Here is a 24,240-nt window from a genome sequence, read left to right as displayed (position 1 = left end):
TTTCCTAAATTGTGAGTGCCTGATTTTACAATCATAATGTTCTTCTAATTGTAGGATTTTTATGTAATTTCCTAGGTTTTTAAAAAAGTAAAAGGTGAAAATAAAACAAATTCCAACATGTGGAACAATATGATTCATCAGCAGAATTACATCCTTCATATCCACAGCACAGATCTCTGCCACTTGAACTAACAAACAGAGTAACTGACAGCAGCAGTAGGTTGTCATGCTCTATTTGAGCAGTCTTTAGAGGGAGATGAGGCAAACATTTTCTCAATGGGTTTCACAGCTGTTGGCTGACAGCAGTAAAATGTGGAGATTTAGGAATTCTGGGCTCTATGTCAGGTTCTCAGGGAAGTATACTGTTGTGGTTACATATCCTTCTGACCCATCTCCCACCAAACCTGAACTCTTTTTCTCCTGGCTCATCTGGCCTGTCCTTGTCCATGTCTCTCCCCACACATGCCCCCAAGCTCCTCGTCCCAATCGCTATCCGCTATCATACCTCAACATTGTTCCCCCATTGCCTTGTCCCAGTCTTCCTTTTCACCACGCCACAGACCCAGCTGCTCACCCCTCAGCATTTTGGTCATGCTGTTTCCTCCTCCTTGCTGCTTGGGTGTCTGCAGGGAGACCACTGACAACACAGAAGAGAATCTCTCCCTGATCTCAGTTCCCGGATGCAGCACAACAATGGTCCCTGGCTGCTGAGAGGAGCAATTTCACAGAAAGTTCTACTCATCCTTTAGAGTCTTAGGATAGAGCAGGCCCAATACAGATGGAATCTTTGGAAAATTTGTTACCAAACCTTAACAAGTTTCTACTGAGCACGTGTGAAACAAGGTTTTCAAAGGTTTCAGAGTAGCAGCCGTGTTAGTCTGTATTCGCAAAAAGAGAAGGAGTACTAGTGGCACCTTAGAGACTAACCAATTTATTTGAGCATAAGCTTTCGTGAGCTACAGCTCACTTCATCGGATGCATTTAGTGGAAAATACAGTGAGGAGATTTATATACACATAGAACATGAAAAAATGGGTGTTCTCATACATACTGTAAGGAGAGTGATCACTTAAGATGAGCTATTACCAGCAGGAGAGCGGGTAGGGGAAAGAAAATCTTTTGTAGTGATAATCAAGGTGGGCCATTTCCAGCAGTTAACAGGAACGTCTGAGGAGCAGTAGGGGGTGGGGGAAATAAACATGGGGAAATAGTTTTACTTTGTGTAATGACACATCCATTCCCAGTCTCTATTCAAGCCTAAGTTAACTGTATCCAGTTTGCAAATTAATTCCAAGTTAGCAGTCTCTCGTTGGAGTCTGTTTCTGAAGTTTTTTTTGTTGAAGAATTGCCCCTTTTAGGTCTGTAATCGAGTGACCAAAGAGATTGAAGTGTTCTCCGACCAGTTTTTGAATGTTATAATTCTTGGCGTCTGATTTGTGTCCATTTATTCTTTTACGTAGAGACTGTCCAGTTTGGCCAATGTACATGGCAGAGGAGCATTTCTGGCACATGATAGCATATATCACATGTACATTGGTCAAGGCAGGGGTTCCTTAACTTTTTGCCAGCACAACCCCATTTTAATTAACTATTTCCTTCCAGAACCCCAGACAGCATGAAGGAAGCCATTCTGACAAGCAAAATGGTGTCCTCCATGTGGTTTGACCTGACACATGTGGTGCTTATGAGGTCATGCTGTATAAAGGATGCTATTTCGCTCTTCCAAATGGCTTCCTCCATGCTGTCTGGGGTCCTGGAAGGAAATTAATTAGTTAAAATGGGGTCATATGTATGGTATGTGCGAGGTCACGCTGCCTATAGGATACCACTGTAGACCAAAACAGTGTCCCCTAAGCATTGTGACCTGACCCCCAGTTTGGGAACCGCTATGCTACAGTTTCTCAATGAAACAATTGGAAGAATTTTTTAACATGACCAAAGCAAAAGTATTTTTCCCTAACCTCATGCTCAGAAGTGACAAAAAATTTTGCTGAATTTTTGAAAAAAAAAAAAATTAGTCTGAGGCAGATAACCAGCATGGAAAATTTCAGCTAAAATGGTTATAGATAGGCAAAATTATAAGAATCTAAAAAAAGGGTCTTATGATGGAAAGTGTCTGGCAACCCCATTACAGGCATCACTACCTGCACCCCCTGAATATTGCAGAGAAAATTAATAAAACCGAATTTGTTCTGACTTCTATTAAAGAAAACCTGAGAGTGAAAGTTCAACACCAACTCATATTCACCAATGCAGATTTAGAATCCATATCACTTTTGAAGTTACATCAATAGGAAAGCTACACTTAGGGCTGTTATCCACTTTTCAGTAATGGAATGTTCACAAAAAGACAAACTGAATAACAAAGTTCTAGAGCATATCTGTTTTACTTGAACTCACAAACACCGAACAAAATTTATGACTTGTGATATTAAAAATAATACAAACATACCGAATATTTCTAAGTGGAACCCGCATCTGTTTCACAATGGTATCATACAGCTGTTTGTTTCTTTAAAAAAATATTTATAGATATTAATGTTGTATTTATACATAATGTATATTCTAAAAACTGTGTTCAATATCTATCCAGTATGCAAGGAGATTATGAGACAAAATGTGACAGCAGTTTTGTCAAAATTGCCTGCGACAGTTGACAAGTTCCCAGCATGGACTGAATGATTAAAAAATGAATGGAGACTGGTTTCTGTTACACACCATTATGATAGTATTCATATGGCCCTGTCAGGATCAGGACCAACTGTGCTAGGTACTGTATAAGGAGATACGGTTCCTGCCCCAAAGTGCTTACAGTTTATTTAGACAAGACAAGTTACAGCAGGTGGATGCAACATACAACCTTAAGAACTGGAAGTACAGAAAAACATTAACCCCAGCCCCAACTGCTTTTTAAAAGGGAGACAAAATGCTACAAAATGGAGGTTACTTACTGTAACTGGAGGTTCTTTGAGATGCATGTATTCCACACCTGGATATGCATGCTCACCTTGCACTTGAGTCTGGAATTTCTTCAAAGCAGTGTCCGCCTGTATACAGTAACTCTCCTCATGCTCCCGACTGAGGGTATAAGAGGCAGTGCTGGTTAACACCTCTCCATTTTCTTTTCTTACAACAATCCAAATGGATCCTAAGCAGAGGGGATGGAGAGTGGGTAGTGAAATACTGACAGAGACCAAATTTTTCGATGACCCTCCAGTTACAGTAAGTAATCTCCATTTGTTCTTTGAGGGATGGTCCCTATTGTATATTCCATACATGGGTGACTGTCAAGCAGCGTTCTGACCTGAGGAGGGTGCAAGAAAACTGGTAGCAGAGATGTTTTTGGTGCTGCAGTTCTATGGCTGCATCCACCTTTGCTGCTTGGGTTAGAGCATAGTGTGACGTGAAAGTATGGATGGAATTCCAAGTCGCTGCTCTGCAGATATCCTGCAGTACCTTTGTGGAGTAGGCTGTGATATGCTCAGGAGGGGGAAACTGCTATTTTTGCAGTACTCTAAGATCCATCCTGAAACCCATTTAGAAATCCTCAGAGGATATGGCTTATCCCTGCAACCTTTCTGCCAAGGCTCCCGAGACTTTTCCTGGATTTGGTCGGCAATGAAGATAGTGTCAGTTGTCCTGCGGGATGGTCTAAAACTGCACTGAGATTCTGGCAATATTCCCTCAGAAAGGGGAAGTAATCAGATAAGAGGATACAGGCAAGAATCTTCCCTGCTGTAGACAGCAAGCCAATGCCTTGATAATTTCCACACTTCAATTTATCTCCTTTCTTAAAGATTTTAACCATGTTGGCATTTCTCAAGTCTCCCGGAATCTTCTCATCATACCAGATATGAAGAAAAAGTTTGTGGAGCATCCCTACCAGCAAAGTCAGGATCTGTACATGGCCTTCATTGATTTGACAAAGGCTTTCAATTCAGTGAATCATGAAGCCCCGTGAAAGGTGCTGGCCAGATTTAGCTGCCCTCCAAAATTTATTAAGGTCCTAACGCTTGCTCCCGTTCTCTGTAATGGCATGGAGACAGATCCTTTTGCCATCAAAACTGGGGTTAGGCAAGGATGTATTATTGCCCCAACTCTGTTCTTTATCTATTTAGCAGTCATTCTGGTCCTTGTTAAAGACTGCTTCCCCAGTGGAGTTGACATTCAATACAGAATGGATGGGCGACTTTTTCATCTTCAACGTCTCCATTTGAAGTCTAAAGTTCATAGGGCGTCCATTACTGATCCTCAGTATGCTGATGACTGTGCCATCCTCATGCACACTGCGAAATGACCTTCAGTCCACACTGAATTTTTTTGCACAAGCTTACCAAAGCCTAAGACTCTCACTCAATATTGAGATGACTAAAGTGCTCCATCAACCTGCTTCAGGCCTTACAAATGACCCACCACAAATCACCTTCGAGGAACAGACTTTGGAGGCAGTTGAGCACTTCTGCTACCTCTGCTACCTCTGTAGCCAACTTTCTCAAAATGCAAAAACTGACAGTGAGATCCAGCACAGGATCCAGTGTGCAAGTTCTTCCTTTGGGAAATGGTTCTGACGCATTTTCATGGACCATGACCCACCAAGATCCAGGTTTATAAGATAATTGTTACAACGAGGTGGCTACTCCTTTATGGATTTGAAACTTAGGTGACCTACTGACAGCACCTCAAGAGTCTGGAGAGGACCACCAATGATACCTCCAGAAGATCCTTCGCATCAAATGGGAAGATCGCTGCACAAACGCTAGCATCCTCACTGAAGCCAATGTCACCAGCACTGAAGCAATGATCCTCATGCACCAACTCTGCTGGGCTGGACATTGTGTGCGGATACCAGACTCTCGCTTCCCGCAACAAATCCTCTACTCTCAGGCCACACATGGTCAGAGATCATGTGGTGGTCAGAGGAAATGCATAAAGACTCACCAAAATCGTATTTCAAGAAAACTGATGTGCATATCAGAAGCTGGGAGGAGCAAGCCACCACCTGACCTCAGTGGTGCCACATCTTCCATCAGGCAGTGGCCCACTTTGAGGAGAAGCATCTTGCCCTTGAAGCTGAAAAGAGAGAGATGGAAGGGGAAAATTTTTTTTCTACCAGCAGGCAGCTGACCCACCAGGAAATGTTTGTACTTACTGCGGTCAGATCTGTGGTTCCAGGATTGGACTCCTGAGTCATCTCAGAACCCACATGTAAATCTGGGGTAGAGATCACCCTTGGATCGAGGGATCGCCAATGATGATGACCTGACAAGGCAACAAAGAGTCTTGGAGATTTTCTAATGGGTTTGGTTCTCTGCAGGTAGAATGCCAGAGTGTGCCTGAATCAAAAGAGAGAAGTCTCTTCTCCTTGGAAGAAGCATGGGGTTTTGGGAAGAATACAGGTAAGTATATTAATTGATGCGGAACTCAGACAAAACCTTGGTGAGGAATCTGGGGTGTAATTTAAGGGAAATCTTGTGAAATTCTGTATAAGCAGGGTCTGACATCATGGTTCCCAGCTCACTGATCCTTTTTATCAAAGTGATGGCTAATAAAGAATGTCACCTTAATGGGCAAGTGGGCCATGGCTCATGTCACCAACGGTTTGAAGGGTGGGCCCGAGAGCATTAAAGGACAAAGTTAAGGTCCCATTGAGGTGTAGGTTTAATGACCGGGGGGAAGGTCCTGATCACATCCTTCATAAATCAAACTGTGATCAGGGGGATGAAGATAGAACATCCTTCCACCAGCTGGAGAAGGCACAAATTTCTGCTAGGTGTACTCATAGTGAACTGAGGTCTAAGCTAGCGACCTTTATGAAGAAGAAATAGTTTAGGATAACTGAAATGCCCACAATATCAAGTGAATGCTTCTGGTGATGCACCCAGGCCAAAAATCTCTGCCATTTAGCTAGGTAGCAGAGTCTACTAGAATCCCTCCTGCTTTGGGTCAGGATTTCCTGAATAGGGGAAGAGTCTGAGTGTTCTACCCCCAACATCCATCCAAACACCAGGCTGTGAGGTGGAATGAGCTCAGGATGAGGTGCTTGACTTTTCCCCCATACTGAATTAGGAGACCTTGAAATGCATGGATTCTGATAAGGGGACATGTGGACATTGTTAGGAGCTCTGTGAACCAGAATTGTTTGGGTTGGTATGGTGCTAGGAGGATGATGATGGCTCGGTTGTGCCGAATCTTTCATATAACCTGCAGTTGTAGAGGGATGGGAAGAAATGTTTATCTGAGGTTGTCTGTTTTGGAGAGCATCACCTTGAGCGTCTTGGCCTCTGGCTCCTTTGGAGCAATACATGGGAAGCTTTCTGTTTGTATGGGATGCAAAAAGGTCCCCTAGCGGAGTCCCTATCGTGTGAATATGGTAGACAGACTGTGTCATGGATCTCCCACTCGTGGCCTGCAGAGAAGCTTCTGCTTAATCTGTCTGCCAGGGAGCTCTGAACAGCCAGGAGGTAGGTGGTGTGTACAGTGATGACTTCTAATAAACCAGTTCCAAAGTCTGATCACTTCCAGGCAGAGGGGACGAGATTTCATTCCTCCCTGTTTATATAGACCACTGTGGTGATGTCTGTCATTATTAGTATGTGGAATGAGTGGGTAGAAGGCCTTGCATACCAGTCAGACCGCTCTGAGCTCCAGTAAGCTAATATGTAGCCTAGACTCTCATGGCAACCAGATACCCTGATCTTTGTGGCAGTTCAAGTGTGTGCCACTACCTGTGAGGGAGGCATCTGTCATGATGGTGGCCCTTGGTGTGGAAGAGCTGAAGGGAGTCTCTACCATGAATTTGTTCGGGTTGGATCACCAAGCAAGGAAGGTGAGAACTCCAGAGGAAACGGTGATTTTGGAGTTGATGTGATCCCTGTTTGGTTGGTGAATCAAGTGGAGCGAAGCTTATGGACACCGCAAGTGGAGTCTGGTGAAAAGTGTCATGTAAGTGCATGTGGCTATGTGGCCTAACAGGGAGAGACACTGATGCACCATAGTTCGAGATTTGCAGGTGATGAGAGAGAACAGGTTGCTCATCGCATAAAATATGTCTGGAAGGAGGAAAGCTCTCACAGAGACTGAGTCCAGACATGCTCCTATAAAGTGTATTGTCCTCACGGGTGACAAACACCTAAAGTGGCAGAGGCTCTGAAAAAAATATTGCTGATATGACTTCTTGGTGAGATCAGCTTACCAGGAGCCAGTCGTCCAGGTATGGAAATACTGTATATCCCTGACATCTCATCTGGACTGCTACTGCTGGGAAAACTTTAATGGTGGCTCCCATGGAAATCAATTCCAGATGTCCCTGGGGAGGTCATAACTGGATAGTGTGACAAAGCTTTGTCCTTGCCTCCATGGGTCCCGCGTTTCCTGGTGGATTTCACTAGCCTCAGAGGCTCACTGTGACCCTCCATGTAACCCTTCTTTCTCTGGAAACAAGGGTCACAGTCTACTGAGCCATTTTCATCATAAGCCAGCAAGGGAGGTGAGGAGAACTTATCCTTCCTTGCACAGTCTCTGTTGTCTCCCAGTCTCAGTGATTAACCAGGGGGCAAAGGTGGGGGGAGCGGGGGGAGCCCGGGCCCACCCTCTACTCCGGGCTGTAGCCCAGGGACCCTAATAGTATCAGCTAGGGTAGCTGACCTTTTAGAAACATGACATGTACAATTCCCTGGGCTACTTCCCCCACAGCAGCCCTCACTTCCTCAAGCTCTACTTCACCCTTACCTCAGGGCCTCCTTCCTTGAGCCTGATATGGTGTGTACTACGCAGCCTCTCCAACAGCACAACTTCCTTCTACAGTCCTGACATTCACACCCACCTGACTGACTGGGAGGCTTTTAACTAGTTTCAGTCAGCCCCTGATTGGCTTCAGGTGTCCCAATCAACCTAGCATTCTCCCTGCCTTCTGGAAAGTTCTTAATTGGCCCCAGGTGTCTGAAATGGAAGCTGCTCCAGGTCAATTAACTTAACCTGGTACCAGGGATTTGTTTAGCCTGGAGCTAATATATATCTATCTCCCACTACTTTTCTATAGCCATCTGGCCTTGCCCCGTCACATATCCTCCCGCTCTGCTCAACACCATAGAGTTGGGCAACTTGGGACGCCAGGCAGTATGCTTGTGACAGACCATCAGCGTTGCCATGGTGGCATCCAGCCCTGTGCTGTATGCGGAACTGGAATAGTTGGAGGAATAAGAACCACCTGGTGACTCTTGCATTCTTTTCCTTATTCCGCTGCATCCACTGGAGGGGTGCATGGTCCGTCACAAGAGTAAATTGCCGGCCTAAGAGGTAATAACGCAGTGCCTCCATAGCCCATTTGACAGCAAGGCATTCTCTCTTGACTACTGTGTATTTCTGTTCTCTTGGTAGAAGCTTTCTGCTTAGGTAGAGGATCGGGTGTTCCTCTTCTCCCACCATTTGCGACAGAACTGCTCCCAACTCCACCTCAGAAGCGTCTGTTTGTAAAATAAATTCCTTGTTAAAGTCCGGGGCTATGAGTACGGGGTCATTACAGAGGGCCGTCCGAAGGTCTGTAAATGCCCCCTCTGTTGCGTCAGTCCACTTTACCATGTCTGGACCTCGGGCCTTCACCAGGTCTGTTAGGGGACTTGCCCTAGTGGCGAAGTGAGGAATAAACTGTCAGTAGTAGCCTACCATGCCTAGGAACGCACAGACCTGCTTCTTTCGGGTCGGCCAGGGCCAGTTTTGAATTGCCTCTAGCTTATTCGTTTGGGGCTTCACTATGTCCCTTCCCATAATATATCCCAGGTACCTAGCCTCTGCTAGCCCTATGGCACATTTAGCGGGATTAGCAGTGAGACCAGCCCGCCTTAAGATGCGCAGTACTGCCTCACCTTTCTCCAAGTGGGTTCCTCAGTCTGGCGTATAGGTGATGACATCATCTAGGTATGCAGCTGCATAACTGGTATGGGGGCGCAGCAGCTTATCCATGAGGCGCTGGAACGTGGCTGGGGCCCCATGTAGCCCAAAAGGGAGGACGGTGTACTGGGATAGCCCATCCGGGTTGGAGAATGCTATTTTTTCTTTAGCTTCTTTGGTCAGAGGAATCTGTCAGTACCCTTTTGTCAGATCCAGCGTAGTCAAGAATCGGGCACTACCCAGTCGGTCAACCAGTTCGTCGATGCGTGGTATGAGGTATGCATCAAACTGGGATATTTGATTCAGTCGGTGAAAGTCATTACAGAATCTCATGGTACCGTCAGGTATAGGCACTAGAACAATTGGACTGGACCACTGACTAAGATTCTTCAATAACCCCTAATTCTAACATTTTCTTTACTTCGGCCTTGATTTCTTCTCTTTTGGCTGCTGGGATTCGGTAGGGTCTCAATGTTACCTTGGCTCTGGGGACCGTGCAGATATGGTGATAGGTCTCAGTCGTCTGCCCTGGTTTTGTAGAGAACACATCTCTGTTGCAATTAATCATGTCAACTGCCTCGATCTTTTGGATCGGCGTCAAGGCGGATGATATCCTCACTTGCTCGTGTAAGTTATCCTCCCGGGGAAGGGTCTCCTGTATGACTAAGCATGCCTCTCGATCGTGCCAAGGTTTTAGAAGATTGATGTGGTAAATTTGCTCCAATTTCCAGCGGCCTGGCAGCCGCACCTTATAGTTCACCTCTCCCACGGCTTTGATTATTTCATAGGATCCCTGCCACTGGGCCAACAGTTTACTTTCTGCTGTGGGCACCAGTACCATCACCCGATCCCCTGGTTGGAACCATCGAAGCTTCGCTTGGTGGTTATAATGGGTTCGTTGGGTCTTCTGTGCTCTCTCCAAGTGTTCCCATACAATGGACGTAGCTCGGGCTATCCGATCTCTCATCTGCAGTACATGCTCAACTATGTTCCTTCTGGGATTTGGCTCCTCTTCCCAGGCTTCTCTGGCTATATCCAATATGCCCCGAGGGTGGCGCCCATAGAGTAGTTCGAATGGAGAGAAACCTGTGGAGACTTGCAGAACCTCCCGGAAGGCGAACATGAGGTAAGGCAATAAGGTATCCCAATCTTTCCCATCCTGGCTCACCACTTTCCTGATCATGGCCTTGAGGGTCCTATTGAACCTTTCCACAAGGCCATCTGTTTGCGGGTGGTATACAGAGGTCCGTAGGGCTTGTACATGGAACAGCGAACAGAGATCTTTCATCAACTTGGACATGAAAGGTGTCCCTTGATCAGTCAATATTTCCTTCGGTAGCCCAACCCGGGTAAAGATCTGTACTAGCTCCTTAGCTATTGTCTTGGAAGCTGTGTTGCGCAGGGGAACGGCTTCTGGGTACCAGGTTGCATGGTCCAGCACAACAAGCACATGTTGGTGGCCCCGAGCTGTCTTCTCCAGGGGCCCTACCAGATCCATGGCTATCCGTTCGAAAGGAACCTCTATTATTGGAAGAGGTATCAAAGAAGCCCGCAAGTGCGGGCGACGGCTATGTAACTGACAGTCCGGACAAGAGGTGCAGTATCGCTGGACATCTTCATGTACTCCTGGCCAGAAGAACCTCCACAGGATCTGTGCCTGGGTTTTCTCTACCCCTAGGTGTCCTCCAAACAGGTGACTGTGGGCGAGACAATATGGTTTTTTGATGTTTTCGTGGAACCAGAAGTAGTTGTATCTCTTGCTCCTGCATGTGCACCACGCGGTACAGGAGATCTTTCTTCACTGTAAAGTAAGGTCTGGGACCCCGGACCTTCCCATCCACGGATATCCCATCGATCTTGGCCACCTCTTTCCTGGCGTGATCATATCTGGGGTCCTCTGCCTGGTCCCGCCCAAAAGTCTCTCTCCCGGGACTAACCTGCCCAAGCTCCCAGGGGCCGGCTTCTGCTTCTTCCAACGGATCACCGCCGTCATGGCTGGGGGCAGCTTCTGGCTCATCTTCTGAGGTGGAAGTTTCTCTGTTGGCTGCTCGCGTCCATCTGCCTACTAGGGAGGTCTTCTGGCCCTGGGTCAGGATCCGGGTTCCCAAGGCCTTCGCAGCCTTCCTCTCTTTTTTTGTCTTCCAGGTCTTTCAGGGGGCTGAGAACAGATCCTGAGAAATCTCAGCGAACACTGGGGGTTGACATTCCCCCGGTGATGAGTTGCTGTCCTCAGGGTCCCCACCTCCTTCCAGCCTCTCTGGAGGAAGTAAATTATCAAACCCTGGACAGTCCCTCCCAATGACTACAGGATATGGAAGTTTAGGAACTATGCCCACGGTCACCTCAATGGGGTTTCCCTGAACCTCTATCTCCACTGGGATGGTGGGGCAATGGCTCACAGCCCCATGCACGCACGTCACTGCTACGCGTCACAGCTGCTTGTAGCAGCTGACTATTTTTTACCAACTTACCCGATATGAGGGTGATAGCACTCCCCCACAGCAGCCCTCACTTCCTCAAGCTCCACTTCACCCGTACCTCAGGGCCTCCTTCCTTGTGCCCGATATGGTGTGTATTACTCAGCCTCTCCAACAGTGCAACTTCCTTCTACAGCTCCTGACATGCACACCCACCTGACTGACTGGGAGGTTTTTAACTAGTTTCAGCCAGCCCCTGATTGGCTTCAGGTGACCCAATCAACCTAGCATTCTCCCTGCCTTCTGGAAAGTTCTTAATTGGCCCCAGGTGTCTTAATTGACCTGGAGCAGTTTCCATTTCACTTAACCTGGTACCAGGGATTTGTTTAGCCTGGAGCTAATATATCTATCTCCCACTACTTTTCTATAGCCATCTGGCCTTGCCCCGTCACAACAGGAAATAATGCCTTGTCTGTCAGGGCTCCCGTGTCTTCACAGAGATACTGGTGCAGCTATCTTCTATGATTTTGAGGACGGTTCCATTGGTTGGTACCAAGATGCTCCTGCTGAATGGATGGAGATAGGATCTCTCCTGAGATAATGCTAACAGTTCCTCTTCTGAGGTAAAGACATCTCTTAGGAGGGCAGGGCCAAAAGTGGAGACTGCATATAGGGAAGGAAGTTATCTGGTGTTACAAGGGTCTCCCTAGAGCCCAAAGTCTGAGGAGTTCCAACATTCACCCAAAGGTTCTGGTTTGTCGGACATGGCCTGATGGTCTTTGTATTGACAAGGGGGTACCAATGATGAATCTGGACTTGCTCTCAGAGATGGGACTGGAGAGCGTTTATCTTTGCCCCCTGGTACCGCAGTTACCAGCAGGTCCCTGTTTTTCTGTGCCTTATCCTCCAGCCTGGGAGTCTTCAGTGGAACTGGTTCCGCGGGTCCCATATGCAACATCTCACCCAACCTGTACTGGCTTGGAGAGGAAACAAGTTTCTTCTGGACAGTCCACTGCAGGGATCAGTCCTGCTGCACAGGCTTGTGCTTGGAGGGGCACTGCTAGTCAGCTAGTACAGGGGGGTCTCCCAGGCTTGAGTCAGACCGAGCCTCTTCCTTCAGGAACTTTTTCAATCGGAGCTCTTTGGCCTCTCTAGTTCTGGGTGGGAAGGATTTACAGATAATGAACTTCACAGAGATATGTACCTCACCCAGACAGTAGAGGCACCAATGATGCTCATTGCTGATGGAGGAAGAGTGAGGGCAGGAGACTGAGTTCTTGAATCCTGGGATCCTGGGCATAGTCCTGGGATCAGGGAGGATGTCCCTCCAACTGGGGAGTGAGGGCGGGGATATTCTATTCTATACTAAACTATATACTAACTAGAATTCCTAAGCTATGATATAAACTATTTACCATTACATTTTACAGATTCTGCAATAGATTCTGCAATAGTGAAGGAGGACATGATTCCAACTCAGGCCATGCGGTGATAAGTAGGAACTGGGAGGCGTCAACCCACATTACCTCTGATACCCGTGGTCTGGCGCACAAGCAGAGTTACTGTGCCTGTGCAGGGCAACGGACACGGCTTTGAAGAAATTCCAGACTTGGGCTCACAGCGCGCATGAGCACTAATATGTGGAATACACATACATAAGGACCATCACTCAAGGAAGTAGTTTAACTTACCCTAACAGTTATAGGGAAAAACATACATCTGAAAGGAAAAGATATATTTGAAGCTTTTTTTGCCAGCTCTTTGGATGAGATTTTCAGCTTTCCATGTATGCAAAAGACACATACCCCAATTCAGCAGCTAATGTATCTTCTGTCTCTCTTATGTATTTTTAAAATGCCTATCACTATGTTATATAGGAAGACCTAAAAATTAACCCAGCAGCCTCCAACTTCATGCCTACTTAAAATAGGTTGAGAGTGAAAAGAGGCTTACTTTCCACATAAAGGTAGTGAGGAAACAAGGGCAAACGTCAGGTAGAAGACAGATTTTGGACATGCAGAAGGGCCAAGTCCATTTTAATTTGAGAACTGTTATGCTGGGTCAGTTGTTAACAAAAACAGTAACCCCTGATAAATATACAAAACTTCCTGTCAGTGTCAATTAATATAATAAATTACCACCGTTAGCATTTTATAAATTGCTGAAGTCCATGCATTCATGTAACAAGTGATTATCTGACTTCACACACTGAGTGACCAAAATACAGAATAATTAGATGAGAGGAAAACAGAAATCCTAAAGATAATGAATTAAGAAAGACTGCACTCAATACCTAAAAGCGATAGATTCCAACATAGCTCGTATAAGATGGTTTCTGGTAGTAGAAGGTTTCAGCCCCATAAAGGAAGCACATGCATAAGGATCATTCACAGGAACCTGAAATAAAGGTTTGACAATAAAATTAATTACTGAGTTATATTTGTAGCATTTTGAAAAAGGATACAAGTAGAAAAAAAAATAACTTACACATGACAATTACAGGAAGCATAATGAGAAGAAGACAATTAAGACATATGTAAGCATTGGATAGTGTTATTTTAGCTGTCTATATTTCAGAAAAATCAGCTTTCAAATCAGTTTCTTTCAATAGCAAAAAGATTTCCTATTACTGCATTTGTTTTTCCTCCCAGACTTCTGTACACTAACTATCACTCATTGGTAATACCTATAAAAATATACATAGAGTACACATCAACTAAAGTACAAGTGTCTAAGATAGAGTACAGTATTATTAAAGTTGGGGGAGGTTTTTTTGGGGGGGGGTTTACTGATTTTCCCCATACTTTTTGTACAGAAAAATTTAATAATATAATACAGTAGCCTTGAAGAGGCTAGTCAATTTAAATTACGTAACATAATTGGACTAATGTTTTGAATGACATAATGATGCAACACACTAATTCTGGCTGTCTCATAAAAAAGTCATCTCCTTTCATAGGATGACTGGCAGATTGGTTTTTGCATCCATCTCTGCGCTCCACTGTTTTGGTGGATTTGAGTGACAGACTGTCACTCTACTTGCCCTTAAATGCATTAAGGCAATGTTAAATGTTTTTTTCAATTTTAAAAATAACACATGACATTTTAAAAAACTTTCCAGGATTTTTATTTAGTTCCCTAAATATCTGCTATACAGAATTCTGAAGTAGCCCTAATTTTAATCATATTGTGACATAAAAAAAACACAAAACACCACCAAAAAAATCAAGGAAGTATAAATTACTTTAAAGTACAAATATAAGAGTAGGCATCTGTGGGGGAAACTGGGAATGCATTAAAGCCCAACCCTGACAGGTGCTGAACTCCCAAATATTCCCATAGACTTTGGTAAGAGTTGTTGATGCTCAGTACTTAGGATGTAAATGAAGTGACAACCCACTTGCCCAGATGAAGGCTAGTATGTTGCACACTGAGACTTAATTCAGAAATTAGTTATGTTTAAAGTCAGTAAAGAATATATTCAGTTATCCAGTGTACAACCACCTTTTCCAACTTGTCAAACGTTTAAGCCAACCATACTATTAATAAAAGGTTCCTTGTTGACAAGTGTGTGGATTATCAAATATAAGCAAATAAATAGGAAAGAAAGGACTCATGATATATATTAAAGGTGAATGTCTAGAGGACCAGAGTTTTATTCACTTTGTTTAAAAGCTTTATTTGCATTTTTATAACATATCACACATAATATATATGTATGACTTACACAAACTTTAGAACAAAGGTAAGATGAGTGAGTGATAATAAATCAAGGAAATATGCATTTTAAATTTGTACAGCAGGAATGCTTCTGTCCCATTATGAGAAATGCGCCACATCACAGCAACATCATCCAAGTTAAGAGGGGAGAAGCCTTGTCCTCATTCTCATAACAGGAGGTGTCAGAGAAACATTTGACTCTATCTAGGAAATGAACATATTGCCTCCATAACATGTCCAACCCCTGCTATCCTGATGTCTATGAAACCTAACCAAGCAATCAAATTTAGATTCCTGGAAGATAGTTGGAGCTAACCTGTACAGCAGGGTAGATGTGTCATGGTTGAACTCCAGAAATGCTTACTCCACTTCAGGTGCCTACTTCATACCATAAATCTATTCAGTATTTCACCCTCTTCCCCCCCAACTCCACCCCCCAAACATACACACTGTATAGATATAAAGAATTCATGATTGTATGATGTAGTATAAAAAGTTGTTTAGGAGAATGTTGTGATGGCTGTGTTACTCAAAAATAGCAATGCCTGAGTAAGTTTCTCAGTCATCCTGATTAAGGGATGATCAACCTGTATCATCATGTATTCTGTATGTGTCACATATTACAGAATAGCTGTTTTAGAAACATTTAAGAGTTGTTAAAATAATTCATTTCTTTCTGTAAAGTCACAAGTCCAACTGTACAAGGCTTGTAAGGAGCCATAAAAAAGTCTCTAAAAAATTGCCTAAACTAGCATTTCTACAGTGAAAAATGTCACAACTTTGAAGTTTGAGATCTCAAGCCCTTCTGGTGCTGGGAGTTCTGGATCCTAAGAGATCTTTTATTTTATGGTATGGAGTTCCCATTTCTAGTCCTCTCAAGATGAGAGGGCCTTGGGCAGGAGTAATTTTGCGGGGGGAATGGGAAATTGCAAAAAATTCTGTGTTTTCACACAAGTTGATTAAGAAATTTGTAAAATGTTGGGATGAAAGCTCCTACCTAAATTATTTTAGATATTTATATGGTATTAATTGCAAAGAATAGGAAGACAAGGTTCCTCAAAAAAACATTATTAGTGAATTTTTTAAGGCATGTAACATTTAGGCCTTAAACTATCTGACAGCATCTCTTTAAGCTTTGCAAGTGGGTAAATATAAAGGTCTGGTCTACTCTACAGATGTATATTCGGTATAACTATGTCACTCAGGGAGGAGGTGGGGGGAAATCCACACCCCTGAGCAACATAGTCATACTGACCTCACCCCCCATATAGACAGTGCTATGCTGACAGGAGAGCTTCTCTTGCTGACATAGCTACTGCCTCTCAGGAGGTGGATTAACTATGCCGACAGGAGAGCTCTCTCCCATTTGCGTACAGCGTCTTCATTAAAGAGCAACAGCGGTGCAGCTGGATGGAGCATTTTAATGTAGACTTGCCCAAAGCAGGACATCAGCTCTGATCACATTAACTGTATCTGCATGCAGGCCATTCTGTACTACCCTTTTTGGCATCTTAAGTAACAACTAGTAATTTCTTTTGATTTACACAAGTGTCAAAAGACATCTAAACTAAGCTGACCCCACCAACAGCCTGCAACACAACTCCCACAAAAATTTCCATACAAATCTCAACCTCCATCAAGTCTCTCTCTCTCTCTTCAAAAACCTGAGTAAAATAGGTGTCCTACATAACATGCTCTGAATCTCAGCAGAACCACACAATTCCAGACAAAATGAGAAAATAGCTTAGGGACCCTCATAGAGAACACTTCAGTACCAGCAACCTGTGTTAAATTGAGAGGGATCCAATTCAAATGTCTCTACTGACAAAAATGAAGCAATAGGCATGGGGAGGGACTTAGTGTCCCAGGTAGAAAGTCCTAAGCCACTGAGGGCTTTATAGGTCAGAAACAGCAAGTTAAACTCCACTCCAACAGGAAACCAGTGCAGATTATAGAATTCTAGTGTCATGTGCTCCCATAAATACCACCTTCAGAAGCTATAGCCTTCAACACCTGAGTTTCCAGGCTGATTTGAGCTGAAGCTCCACATAGAACACACTTAACTAAACCAATCTTTGTGTGACAAAGGCATGAATCATGGTAATAAGGTCTGCATCCAAAAGAAACAGCTGCAACCTCACAAACCAAATGTAGATGGAAAAAGTATTCTGGGGCACCAATGATATGATAATCCAGTAGCAACTGAGGATCCAATCAATACCATGAGACTGTGAACCCAAGTCACAAATGGCATGCCCACCTGCACTACTAAAGGAGGAAGTGATATCTTCGTGTCTAATCTTGTAGCTCCTCCCCATACTTATTAGTATCACTCCAGTCTTAATTGGGCTGAATTTCAGCCAACTAGATCTAATTTATGCCCCAACAACATTGGGCTAGGTGGAACAATTGCACTGACTGGGTCAGAAAGGACAAAGATATAAAGTGGGGCAGCAGAGTACTGAAAACATGACTGCCCCATAATTCCTCACTAACAAGCCCCTACCCATATTGAACAGTTTGGGAAGACAAATCTTGTGGAAATCGACATGACAGGATCCTTAAGGAGGAGAATCAGCTGCCCCACAACACCCTCTGCGACTATTCAGCCAGGAAAGAATGGAGACACCCAAGAGCAGCAGTATCCACTTCTGCTGCAGTCAAGCTATCAACACTCCACAATGAACAGTATTGAAAACACCCACTATATCCAACAATATCAACACACACCAGATCTTCACCCGTTGATAAAAAGAAATCTACATGCTGCCAGTGCCATTTCTATCCCATACCCAAGCCTGTATCTAGATCATCAAGGGAGACTTAAGGTATTTAGATCCTCTGAGAACCATCTCATCCCAGCCTTCTCTACAACTTTGACAAAGAATTGAAGATGTGATAGTAGCCAATTGTCAGTGTCAACTGTAGATTTTCTGATCAAAACCTACATTATAACAGCTTCCTTAAGAAAAGCTGGTACCATGAGGTCTCTAATGTAGGCATTGACAATCTTCACCAGCAACGGACCTAGTATCTCCCTGCTGGTCTTCTCCAGCAAGGAACAAAAGTTGCATGTTGTGTAATCAAGCACTCCCAACATCTCTAGTACTTGAGCATTACAGGCCTAAAATTTCAGAAAAGATTCAGTTTATGTCCCCCTCAAAATCTGTGTCTGCAATTACAAAAACTTAGTCAGAATCCATATTATTTTACCCAAAATGGAAGGAAATCTAAAAAGCCACCAAATGAAGGCAGCTTAGATTAACTAAGCAGCCTACTTCTCAAAATAAATCTACTGATCAAGATTTTGTGGACTCTCTTGTGGAAACAAAGAGCCCCTTTCTTTCCTTTTCCCATTAGTGCTTTAGAGATGGGGTATGATAAAGAGGTTGAGATTCTGCTTTTTAAAAAACAGACTGTGGGAATAATAGAGTGGGCAGACTGGCATACACCTGTCAAAACTAAGTACTGTACTTTTGGACCTAAGGTAGAAAAGTGGCAAAACCTTCACAGATACCATGTATCTTAAACTAACAACCAAAAGTTACACTAGACAGTTTGGGGGAATGGGGAAAAACCAGGGTGGGTAAAAATCAATGATTTAAAAAAAAATCAATTTTTTTTATTTAAATTGGATTATTTGGTAAAATGCTTTTTGAGGAAAAAACCTATCTAAAGATAGTTTTAAATAAAATACATTATAGCTCAAAGATATCTCATCATAGAATAGGGATTATAAATTCTAATTCTATAGTATGAGACAATATATTTATGTAATCTTAAGAAAAGTTTTGTAAATGAGTTCCAATAGTTCATGGATTAGGGACCCCAATCTTATGGGGTTCCAGGGGCTTCTATATAGATTTTTAGATTAATCTTTCTATCTACCCAATGGGACTCTATCTTCTAGACTGAGCACTATCAGAGATGCTTAGTTTTGCAGTTCTCAAACTGTGGATGTATCTCCAGTGGTAACATGCTTGTTAACAGCAAAAATGTTTTTAAATAAATAAATATATAGAGGAGAGAAATAACAGACCTCAACCCTATTGTCCCTCTGCAAATTTGTGTTCAGAGTTAATCTCTTATGTCTCTCTAAAAGTGAAAAGTTTCAAAAAGTTCAATGAATAGAAGATTGTTGGGGGTGGAATAGATCTGGACGAGGAGACGACATCTGGAGATAAATGTGAGAAGGGAGGGACAGACAGTAGAAACAAAAGTGAAATGGTTTGAGCAGCATATTCCAGAAGTCTTGAGGTCTTTCTGAGTGTAGACTTCATTGACTTGAGATCTACCATATCATTCTCACACTAGAAGGGAAAACCTATAATGGCAGCAGGCTGTAAAAGAGATTCAGTTTGGAAATATTTTAATAAAGTTCCTCTACTTGTGGGTAAAACAGGCATGCATGCAAAATGAAAGCAGTGCAACAAAGAAATGCAAGGCCCGGTTGTCCAGATGAAACAACATCATGAGAGTGTTCCTTCTCAGGAGGAAGCTGCATTGAAGATGATGAAAGGAACGTGTCTGAATATGCAGGATCTGCAGGTTGGTAAACTTTTTTATTTCATACTTCCTTCTTCAGGACTGCCTGTCTTCCTTCTGGACTATTCTTGAATTCTCATGTTTGAGCAAAAAACAGTTGTTACTCTATGGTACTATCATTTTAGATGCAGTTGTGATAAAAAATAAATAGCTGAAATAGGCAGATCTTCCTTTTACAATTTCACCATTAAAGTAGTACTGCGTGTCAGTGAATGCAATGAGTAATATTAAATGAGCAATATGGTAATAATAATTAAATAACTGCACTGACTTATTTTGTTTAGGAGAATCCATCCTCAACATACAGGATTCTGAAGACTATCTACCTTCAAGATCACCATCATTTTCTATAGTTTCAGAGTTATCTGCCAATGATAGTGTTTCAGTCACATCATGCATGTCACATAGCCACAGTATATCACCTGTAGCAAAAAGAAAAAAAAAACTCCATCATCCAGAAACAACCATAGATAAGTTTGTGATAAGAACCAGCAGATTACAAAAACCAGATTACAAAAAGAGGTAATTGATGAAAAAATTGCCCTGTTTGTTTATGCAACAAACTCTCCTTTCCATATGATTGAGAACCCACACTTCATTAACATGGTTCAGTCATTAAGACCAGGATACAGTCCACCCAACAGAGCAGATGTCGCAGGCAAATTGCAGGATAAAGTGTATGAAAGAGAAATTGAGCACTGTGCAAAAGGTCGAGAGGGTGAAATTGTTAACCTGATGGGTGGAGCAATGTCCACAATGATCCTGTTGTATGTGCTTGTGTGACAACGAAGAAGGGAATGTTTTCCTTACAGAAACAATTGATACATCAGGAAATGCATACACAGCAGAATACTTACAAGAAGTAGCAGTAAAAGCTATAACAAACTGTGAAAAAAAATTCAAATGTCTAGTACGCAGGTTGGTCACAGACAATGCTGCAAATGTATCCAAGATGAGAAGAAATTATTTAGAAGAGAGTGAAGAGTGTCCCAAGCTAACAACATATGGTTGCAGTGCTCATTTGATGCACCTCCTAGCCAAAAACTTCAGAGTTCCAGAAATAAAAGCTAATGTAGTTGAAATTGCAAAATACTTCCGTAACAATCACTTTGCAGCAGCTAGTCTGAAAAAAGTGGGAGGAACCAAGCTAACTCTCCCACAAGAGAGTTAACTACATTCAAAAATTCATACGCTTGTTTTGTTAAAATATTATATGTTTGCTGTTGAAGAAAAGAATCCAGAATACATAATGTTGTTGTTTTAGTTAAATAAAACAATGTAAATGTTTGTCTGGTGACGTTCTCCTCCTAATACAGCATGGCAAGAATATCCTCCAAATATTAGTGATTAACCTGTTGAACTGGAGATATTTATGAAGTCATTGGGAGGTGAACTATCTACTTCAATTACCTTTGGTAAATGAAATAACCAAACAATAATTCATTTTCTGATATAGCTATAAAACTAATCTGAAAAGTTTTCAAAATAAATCACTTAAAAATGTATAGTGTGTACCTTCTAAAAATGAAACCTACATCTATCTCTGAGTTGTGAAGAATACATATTAAGGTTATAGCAAGCAACAAGAACGCACTATTATGTAGAAATCCATGATTAAATAGTCTTCCTGACTGGTGATTTAAATCATGATTTAAATGAATTTGATTTAAATCAAATCCACCCATGGAAAAAGAGGTGATTTTTGGCAGAGCGAAGCGAGGTTCTATGCTCAACATGATGGCATTTCTCTTTGGATGCAACATGACAACTTTTGAATGCTACACCCAATCTATCCCAAAATGTCAGAGAATGTTCTAAGCCTCAATGGTCAGAACCCTACTGGTTGTGATGGAAACTGGAAAACTGCAAGGGGAAAATAGGAGACGCACCTTCCAGCCTAACAATACCCTAACTTCAACAACCATCACGTATCCATCAAATTCTCTCTAGAACACTCCCAACACCAACATCAACTTCCTGCACACCATGATCAGCCGCAACAATAGAATGTTACCGACAACTATATAGAAGAAGCCCACAGACCACCACACTTACCTTCACAGATCCAGTAACCACGCCAGACATAACAAAAAAATCTGTTATCTATAGCCACACACTCAGATACCACAAAATATGCTCCAGGGATAAAGCCCAAGATACACACCTTACCAAAAAAGAACATTCCACCAACGAAGCAGATTGCATCATGGAATGGGCCACCCAAACACCCAGAGAGATACTGCTTCAATAAAGAAAAAAAATCCCAGCTACCGCACAGCCCTACTCGTCACCTACCACTACACATTGGAACTCATACAGGATATCATAAAATAATTACAACCCATACTCGAAGGGGACCACATCTCAAAAGAAAGCCTTCCTAAATTCCCTCTTCTGGCCTTCAAACAACCGCCCAATCTCGCCAAGCTCATCAGAAGCAAGCTCCCCATTGACCAGGACACACCAACGCAAAGTGGCACCAGGTCCTGCCAGAACAACAGATGCAAAACATACAGACTTATCTCCACTGCTACAATGAACAATACCCTCCGCAACATACCTTCCAAGATCCATGGTCCTATACATGTCTATCACAACATGTGGTGTACCCCATCTACTACACCAAATGCCCCAACAACAACTATCTGTTTTCATCCACATGATCACTATACTCTCAAATGAACTCATACACAGACACTCACCCTATCACCAGTGGATGAACATTTTACACAAAGTGATCACTCTGTATCTGACCTATCAGTCCTCATTGTCAAAGTGACAACATCTTCAGAAGATGAGCCTGAACTTAAATCCATAATTCTGCTGGACACTAAAAACCATGGATTTAACTGAGACACTGGTTTTTACACCCTGCTGCCTTCTACTCCCTCCTTGGTCCCACGACTGCAGAGGTGTTAATTGCCTACTTAAAATTAAGTGGTCTCCTATAACATGTGGGACCCCTTTTGCTTAACAATCTGCCCCACCTTGCATTTAGCTTGAACACTGTGGTTACCTTCCCCAGACTTGATAAAAAGCTCTGTGAAGCTTAAAAGCTTGTCCCTTCCACCGACAGAAGTTGGTTCAATAAAAGATATTATCTCACCCATTTTGTCTCTCGCACATCCTGGGACAAACACAGCTACAGCATTACTGCAAATAACCCCTCACTACAGCTCTGCCCATCCTCCCAATGCAATTTAAAATGCTGACACCCTGTATAGCTTATCCTCCAAACAAACAAACGAACAAAAAGAAATAAGAATTGAGAGTGGGAAAGAGGACATGGGAGGGCATACAGAGTCTCTGGCATGGAGGGAGTGACACACACAGCTCTTGGTATGAATGAAGATATAGAGACCCTGGCATGTAAGGGAAAGGAGAACTAGGGTCAGGGGGGGTTTACACAGAACCCCTAAAGGAGGGAGATATGCAGAGCACCTTGCAGGAGGGGAAGAATGGGGATAATGGTATGAGGGGACAGGAGCATGGAAGGAGAAAGGAGGACCCTGGCAAAGGGGGGGAATACAGAGAGTCCCTGGCATGAGGAAAGGGGGAGTTGCAGGGAGTACCTGAAATACAGGGAGAGAAGAGGGTGGTGCACAGGGAGCTTGTGGGAGAAACTGCAGAATGTTAAAAGCCCCTGGTGTGTGCAATGAGCTCAGCCTACGAAGCAACCCTCTAGTATATTTGAACAAGATTGAGTTGTGCATACTGAGAACTACAAGAAAACACAAATGTACAGTTAAAAATTAAATCCACATGCCACCATATAGTTGGTTAACAGTCATTAGTGCTATGCTTTAAGGCCCCGATTTGGGAAAGCAACCTTATTCAGGGAAGTTCTTAAGCACTTAGTTAATGCTTTCTTGAATCGTGGCTATAAAAAAAATGACATAAAACCAATACTTTGAGTCCAGCTCAGTTCTTTGAAAGAATAAGCTGGTGGTCAAGGCACTGGACTGAAATGCAAGAGATCTGGGTTCTGTTCTTGTGACACTAGGCAAATCACTTAATCTGTCTGTACTGTAGTTCCCCATCTGTAAAATGGGAATAATATTTCCCTACCTCACGTGTTTTTTTTGAGGATACATTCATTAACGTTTTTAGATGTTCAGATACCACAGAGGCCCTCAGATACCACCGTGATGGGCACGGAACAAGAACCTGAATAGAAAAAAATAGATACCATGATAATGGGCAAATTGACAGATATTAATGTTTAAGCAGGACACAAAAAATCATTTGTGTCATATTATTAAGGATGATATTTTTACCTGCAAACCACTAAAAGATGGAACAAAACAAACTCCCTCAGAATCAATCACATTTCGTGCCATTCTTGATGTCTCGTCTACACTGGTGAAAAGATCTGTAGGGGTCCACACAAAAAAGTCAACTGACTAAATTATGTACTTTTACTTTTCTTAATAAATTATTATAGACAAGATTCCTAAATTAAATATTTCACCTGGCACATATTAAGAAAAAAAAAATCTTTCTGAATTTCAATTCCATCAGCCCCATGAAAGAGAACTATCCAGGATCAAGAAACCAAATCCACAACCATCTTCAAATATCCGTACCACGCTATAGCCCATTAAACTGTCAAAATCTTATATCAAGGATAATTCCCTCTAGTCAGGGTAATATATACGGGACTTGTGGAAGC

General features: G+C 42.9%; 1 protein-coding gene across 1 annotated transcript in view; it reads right to left on the bottom strand.

Annotated features, from left to right (window-relative positions):
- The window catches only part of GK5 (glycerol kinase 5), a 71,346-nt gene that overhangs the window by 6,609 nt on the left and 40,497 nt on the right, over positions 1–24,240 (bottom strand). Inside the window, exons 12-15 of the mRNA XM_077826888.1 lie at positions 23,846–23,940; positions 23,637–23,735; positions 13,597–13,700; positions 2,453–2,512 (exon numbers count right to left, since the gene is read on the bottom strand). Of these exons, the coding sequence (XP_077683014.1) occupies positions 2,453–2,512; positions 13,597–13,700; positions 23,637–23,735; positions 23,846–23,940 (358 nt within the window). The remainder of the gene's footprint in view (positions 1–2,452; positions 2,513–13,596; positions 13,701–23,636; positions 23,736–23,845; positions 23,941–24,240) is intronic.

This window comes from Eretmochelys imbricata, chromosome 9 (assembly GCF_965152235.1).
Source record: "Eretmochelys imbricata isolate rEreImb1 chromosome 9, rEreImb1.hap1, whole genome shotgun sequence".
NCBI classification, from domain to species: Eukaryota; Metazoa; Chordata; order Testudines; family Cheloniidae; genus Eretmochelys; species Eretmochelys imbricata.
The sequence above is the reverse complement of the archived record's forward strand: the minus strand, read 5'-3'. Positions and strand labels throughout refer to the sequence as shown.